Source organism: Tupaia chinensis, unplaced genomic scaffold (genome assembly GCF_000334495.1).
Source record: "Tupaia chinensis unplaced genomic scaffold, TupChi_1.0 Scaffold000290_1, whole genome shotgun sequence".
Taxonomy (NCBI): domain Eukaryota; kingdom Metazoa; phylum Chordata; class Mammalia; order Scandentia; family Tupaiidae; genus Tupaia; species Tupaia belangeri.
Window position 1 is genome coordinate 4307437 of NW_006159775.1, and position 7404 is coordinate 4314840.

At 40.6% G+C, this 7404-nt stretch overlaps 1 protein-coding gene across 2 annotated transcripts in view; it reads left to right on the forward strand.

Moving 5' to 3' along the window:
* Positions 1 to 7: 7 nt before the first annotated feature.
* Positions 8 to 7404, forward strand: part of GAREM1 (GRB2 associated regulator of MAPK1 subtype 1) — a gene marked incomplete at its 5' end in the record, with an annotated part of 245230 nt that continues 237833 nt past the window's right edge. For both annotated transcript variants that reach the window (XM_006150580.3, XM_014588633.1), the window contains 1 exon segment: positions 8 to 39. In XM_006150580.3, the coding sequence (XP_006150642.2) occupies positions 8 to 39 (32 nt within the window).

Consider the following 7404-nt stretch of genomic DNA (forward strand, 5'->3'; position numbering starts at 1 on the left):
GCACTGCCCGGCTGCCCCAGATCGCGCGGCTGGACAGCGGTGAGTCCCGGCCAGGGCACAGGGCAGGCGGGCAAGGACCGCGGGCTCGGCGCGGGTGTGCGCGCTTGTGTTTGGAAGGGTGGGACCTGGTGGGCAGTGGGCTGCCCGCCCCAGCTCTGGACTTGGCCCGCGCGGCTGCCGCAGGCCCCGCGCGGCGCGGCCCGCGCGGCTGCCGCAGCCCTGGCGCGTCGCTCTCAACTCCCCCCAGCAGCAGCCAGAGAGGTGGAAATCAGAGCCCTTGCAGTATAATTAAAAAGGACGCCTTGAAAAAATCAACATAGGGGAAACCTCTGCAGATAGTAATCTTGGACGCAAGCTGTACCTTCCCAACCCGCCTGCAAAAATTTCTCATCCTGGGAAATCTTGAAGAGTTATCTTAGGCAACTTTCTTAGGAAAATAATTGTGCTCTGGGTGGCATCTTATTTGGGGCGATCTCTTCCCAACCCCCACTCCCCACCCCTAGCCAAGAAGCAGCCGATTTAAGAAGAAAAAGCTCCTAGGTGACCAGTGAAAGGGATCACATTTCCCAGAGACCTTTTATTACAGCTTGTCTGTTTTGTTTAACCCAACTGAAAGTAATTTAAGGCTGTGTGTAGAAAATGTTTTTAGCAGAAGTGATGGTATGCCTACGGTTAATTATTAGCTTAGAGCATTTCCAGCCTGGAAAAAAAAAGTCACCAAAACATATATTTATTTGGAACCTGAGCTCACAACTAAGAAACGCCTGTGTTTCCTGAAATTGACCACCAGAAGCCAACCAAACCTCTCCCTACTGTTTGTTCTGCAGTGTGACATCTGCAAACAGACCGATGTGCTTACAGTCCAGCAAGTAGACACCTCTCAGTTTGGGAGTTGTGGCACAGGGAGGCAATTTAGGTGTGTTTTGTCTTCTCCTGTTTTTACAGTAACTTCAGTAGGTTTTGGCTTCATGAGATTTCAGCCTCTTTGTAAAAAGAAGCCTGCCCTGTTGTGGGGTATCTGGAAACGCCCAGGTTGAGGCTGGCAGATTCATAGGCCAAGTCAGAATGGCAGTGAGCAGACAGGTATCATTTCATCATAAGTACTTGGGTTACTCTTTGATTTGTGAGGTAAAAGAGTGTGTCACAGGAGATGTGTAAATGCCCAAGGAAATTCTTCCCCCCCCCCCCATTTCTTGTCTGTGGGGTTAGGTCAGACATTTGAAGCACTGGTATGGAAAATAAACACAGGAAAGTTCAGGAAGGCTAGAAAACTGTCGTGGCATGCTGCTATCCTTTGGTTAGTGCTGTGGGGGTGATCCTAGGAACCAACTAGAAGAGTTTAGAAGGGGAATGAAGTGCAGATGATGATGGCTGTTGAATCCAGGCAAGGACAGGTGGTGTGTGGAGGCCTTTCTGCCTTGACAAAGTGTTTTCAACATGCATCTGCACACTCAAATCTGTGTGTGTATGTGTGTATTCAGTGTTTCATTTCCTCCTCACTGTGCAAAATTGTGTGTATCGGGAGGCTGTGAGTCTTCACCTTTTCCAGCATTCTGTCATCTCTGTACACTCTGCCAAAACTTCTTCGTTAGGCAGAGAGCATTGGTACATGTGGTGTAAAAGTCACTGAAAAGCTTCATTAAGCTGAAAGTTTAAAGAGGCTGAATATCAGCTTCAGACATAACTTAGTTTTATTACCCACTTTCCTATCCTGCCATTCATAAAGAGGATCTGAATCAGCAGTGTACTCATCCCACACTGCTTTTTAAAACTAGGACGTGGGTTGCAAGTCTTAACACTGTGTCCTTTCAACCCTTGGAATGAATTTTGATTGCTATGTATAATTCCAATTCTTTATTGTGAATTTCTTATCATATTGCTGCCTACGAATTACAGTGGGATACACAAGTTTGGAATCATAGCCAAATAACACTTTATACCTTGCTTCTTTTACTAAACAATCTCACCTCATTTAAATGTTTTTAACATGATGTTTAAGAAAGAGCTGCATAATATTTCATTAGATGGCTATACCATGTAATCTAATCCACTATTGTGGACTTTAGATTGCTACATTTTTGGCCATCACACGCTGTTTTATAATGAACACTTGTACATAAGCCTGTTTGTTTTGGTCATAATATATTCTTACCTTGCTGAATAAGCTTGTGAATCCTTTTTAAAAGTCTTTGATACATATTGTCAAATTGCTTTAGAGACTACAGTTTATACTCATTTAGACTAATATGATCATTGTGAAAGTACCTCTCTACGCATACCCTTAAAATATTGTTTCTCTATTTTATTTTTTTTTTTAGATTTTGCTGATTTGATAAGGGAACACATCTTGGCAGTTTCATTTGGCTACCCTTTAAAACAGTCATAGATTCTGTGCTTATTTTTAAACATGTTTCACAGCACTGTTTAAAACAAGTTGAGGACATGCTCACGTAGTTATTAATGCCATAGGTGACATCTCAAGTTTCGCTCAGTCCTCATCCTGTATGAGTCTTTTTTGGGCCAGTTTTAGTATGCAGGTACATTTTACACATGCACACACCCACCTTATACTTAGATATGAAAGGTAGTCATTTTCCACATCACTTGCTTTAAAAGAGACTCGGAAGAAATTGAGAAGCGTGCTACCAGTTGACAGCACACCACGAGGAGACCATTGGCTAATTGTCAGCAGTCATCACTGTTGATTGTGGAGTCTAGTATGTGCTGGTGCATTTCTAGGTGCTTGGTGTGTGTTGTCTCAAATCTTCAGTAACCCCATGTGAAGGACTTTGGAAACCTGAGGTTCAGAAATTGAGTGACTTACCTGAAGACCCATACCTGATAAATGGTGGAGTGGGATTCCCAGCCAGCTCAGGCTGAAGACAGGCCTCTTATCGCAGGCTGTGCTCCCTCCTCATACTAAAAGGGAGTAGGTTTGGAGAGGGCTTGACGTCTGCTCTAAATGGCCTTACTGTCTCTCTGAGAGCTTGAGGATTGAAAAGTCAATATTTTAAAAACAGTGTAGACACCAAATTTGTTAAGTGTTGGCTTCATCCATCATATTTAGATGACTTTCTATTTCTCAAAGGATTTGCAGGAAAGAGGCAAAAAGCTGAGAGGAAGAATATTTACAGAAATGGAGAAAGGAGGAAAAAGGTGAAGTTTAGGGGTTTAGGGCCTGCATATGAGTCTGTTGAGAGACCTCCTCAATGATACGTTTGCTATACTTAACATGTTAACTACACCATATGTAAAGAATGCTCCAATTCCTTGCATTATACATGTTACTCCTGAAATGTCAGGTAGATAGATGCTCTCAGTATTATATACTCAATGGTGAAATTTATCCTTATGTGGTAAAATAAATATAAAATTAGTGAGTATGGATGTTGACTCATGAGTCTTTCTGGAGAAACCAATGAGAAGTATTCTCACAGTTGTTCTTGGGAGATTTGATGACATACGTGTCATCAGCCAATGTCTAACCCCAGTCAGCAATGTGGTTAAGGTCAGATATTTAAAGTGATCATCAATGCTGTAAATTATAGGATGAAGAACCAAGTTCAACAAATGTGTTAAGGACCAAGAAAAAAACAGGAACACTAATCCCCACTCTGCCTCCAACCATCCTCACTCAAAACTGGGTGTGTGGGAAGTTGTTCATTTTCTCTCTCATTATTTCATTATGGAAAGCCCTCAAAGCTTGGTCGAAAACCATTGTTCCTTCAATGTTTTTGCTCTTGTACCTCCAAAAAGATTCAGTGAATTCTTGTACCCTGAGCATATTTTTAAGTTAATTGCTAAAAGTTTACGTCCTAATTTAAGTAGTTGCAAAGAACGTAATTTTCAGCATATTGTAAATAGTGACATTTTAAATTAAATTGCTATCTTAAAAAACCCTAGTAGAATCTATATTTAATAGATTTTTAAAATACATGAATAAGTTCTCAATAGTTAAAAATTTTACATCTTTTATCTCCTTAAATTCATGCTCTTTATTTCCCTTTATGAAGTTTTATTCCAATGTAGTATATTTTATACTTGAAAGTGTTCTATTGATCACACTCTCATACTTCATGTGAAAATAAAATGTTTATAAATTGAAATCCAGTGTTTTCTTTCTTTTGACCATAAAACTTTTCATTTTAAAGATTTCTGGTTTGTTTTTAATTTATTTTTTTGTTTGTTTTTGTTTCATTTTTTAGGTTTTTGCCATTGAGCATATCTCTTAACCAGAGAAAGACAGAGAGGGAAAGTGAGAAATCACCCCCTGAGGGATGACCATGCCACAGTCCTTTCTTTTCCATTCTCCTCTTGGGGTTTTGGGCAAACATGTGTATATACCTTGAGTGTTTTTCAGGCCACCATGTGAGGGATTTGAACCATGGATTTTACCAGGTGGGATGCAGCACCTCAACCACCACAACACCTGCTAGCTCTGATTCCTGGTTGCTTTTTAAAACAAAAATTGCAAATTACCTGACTTACAAAATTTGCTACCCAAAGATTGGAGACTCTCAGTCCTCAACTTCCAGCAATGATTTCATTCATTACTCTCTTCAATCCCCTGAGGTCTTTGCACCCTGGGACAATGCATCATAGAAAGATGTGGGGATGCTGGGACCAGCAGGTGGCATGGTGGTTAAGGGCACTGGACTCCCACATGGCCGACTGCAGTTCGAATTCTGGACCTGGTGCTTGCTTTCTCACTTTCCCTCTCTTTCTCATACCCTGTCCCTCTCTGGTCAAATTAAAATAAATAAATAGTAAATAAATAAAATAAAGTTAAATAAAATAATTCTTAAAAAAAAGATGGGGGAAACTAATGCATATATATTGCTTCTGCACAGTACATGCACGACCATTATGAAGGGGAGGTAGTGAAAGACAACATCCATCCAGAACCGATGTCTCTCCATCACAGTCGTGATCCAGGCAGATCAGATCATAGTCACGAGCACATTTGAAAGTTGGGATTTCGGAAACTGAGTCTCTTACAGACCTGATAGTGAACCCCTTAGGAAGTATGGAAGTGTTGTCTTTGCTTCAAAGATGTTCTGCAGTTCAGAGAATACTGGTCTATAACAGTAAAGGATGAGTAATGACCCTTTTGGCTAAAAGGAAGAAGACCAAGGCAGCATGAACTGACAGGGAGAGAAAGAAGAGGGTTGGAATTGGAGACTACTAAGGAGATAGAACAGCAGCAGTGTTTCTTTCCTAGCTGTGCAGAGGAACCAGTGCAGATTCTAAGCCTCCAGGGTGCTGGGGCTATGGGAACTTTGATCTTTGCTTTGTGCTCAGGTGTTTCTACAGCTTTGTCATTTACATACCTTGAGACCAAAGGAAATAAAGCCTGGACACTTGGACCCCAGAGAGGGTCCAGGTGGCTGCTTGCAAATGTCATAGGTCTTTCTAGATCCATGTTTTATCTTTAAAATTAATGTAAGTTCTCAAAATCTACTCCATGAGATACACACACACACACATTTCTGTACACACACACACACACATATATAGTGTGTGTGTATATATATAAATTTTCTTTCTCTAAAGTAAATTAGTATAAGTCTTGCTTCAGGAAGATGTGCTATGCTTATTTTTTAGTTTCATTGCCCCTGTCATTCTGTATTGTAAAAAGATACTCATCCCCAGGGTAAGAGAAATGGTGATTTAAAAGATGCTGGGTTGGGAGCTAAGAGACCTTCATTCACTTACTGATGTAGATTGAACATTCCTAATTTGAACATTCAAATGCTCCAGAATTTGAAACTATTGATTACCGACATGACTTCATGAGTAGAAAATCTCACACTTGACCTCATGTGACAGTTGTGGTCAAAATACAGCAATATGAAAATGGTACATAGAACTGTCTTTAGGTTATGTGCATAGGGTATATAAAAACATAAATGAATTTAGTGTTTAAACTCGGGTTCAATACCCAAGATATATCATTATGTATATGCAAATATTCCAAAATCCAAAATATTTCTGGCCCTAAGCATTTCAGATAAGGGGTACTCACCCTGTTCTACCATTTTATAGCCATGTGATCTTCTTGGTCCAGCTTCTTAATCCCTTTGATCTGTAGTGTTTTCACATAAGAAAAATATGAACATTATATTTACCCACGTCCCTCATCGTTTTTATTAACTTGCTTATTTACTCAACTGCTGTGCACTAAGTCTCTGCTCCATGACAGGTTTTAGGTGGTGGAAATACAGCCCTGAACAACTCAGACAAAAACCTCTGTCCTTGTGGATCTGGCATTCTTTTATCTTTCTTTTTAAGTTTATTTCTGCTCATGGTAGAGAGCAGGTGTATGCATGAAAGACAGAGAGAAATAAGTACCCTTAATAGAGCTTGGTCATGCCACGATCACCTTCCCTCAGCCACCTAGTTTGTCAGGATCTTTGGCTCACGGTTTGACCAGACTGGAGATTTGAGCCCGTGGCTGGCCTTGTAGCTTCCAGAACTATAGCTCGATACAGTACTGGTTGTTCTGTAGAGGCTGGACCAAGCTTACATTCTTGTTTATCTATGCGCTTTAAGAGTTAAATGCAATAATATATGTGAAATAACGTGCAGAGCAGTGTACGATACATCAGGTTCATTTGGTAGAGGTGATAGACCATTTGAGGGAGAGGTTTCAGAGTAAGTGAGGTGCCTAATGTTACATACAAAGTGAGTGATAAAGTCTCTTTAAAGTTGGCCCTGTTACCTGGTGGTTAAAGGAGCTAGATCCCACATGAGTGACCATGGTTTGAATCTTGGCTCCAGCAGCTTGAAAAACACGCTGGGCATGCATGTATTTGTGACCCAAATCCTGACAGGATGGAGAAATGGAGAAAAGGCACTGTGGCATGACCGTGTCCCACTGCGGGTTGCTTTGTCTGTCTCACTCTCTGATGAGCATGGAAACAATCCCTTTAATATGTTTTCATATGCCGTATACGTTGGCTTTTTCTCAGTGAGCACCTATTCTGACTATTGGTCATGCCTAACTATGGAAAAAACTAGGAGACGATGTAGCAGGCAGTGGACGGTGATCAACATTTAGACCCACAGGACAAGATTTGGATGTAGCTTCTTCTTTTTTAGTGTCTTTCTTTTTCAAGTAAGATGACTGTTTTGAAAGTCTTAAATAAAGTATCTGTATTGTCAGTAAAAATTTTAAGACACTCAACTCATCTGTAATAGGAAAACTAGTCTGAGTGTCATGATCAACTGCATCCTCGTTTAACGAGGGAGTATTTTAGTCTCTTGATCATCGGCTGCTTTATTGAAATAGCCAGTTTTTGTAGACCAGCTTGTAAACTCGTTTATTTTTAAGATTCCTGAGATATCTGTCTTTTCACTTACTGAGCTGCTGTTCTAAGACTCATGAACTCTCCCCTCTTGTCT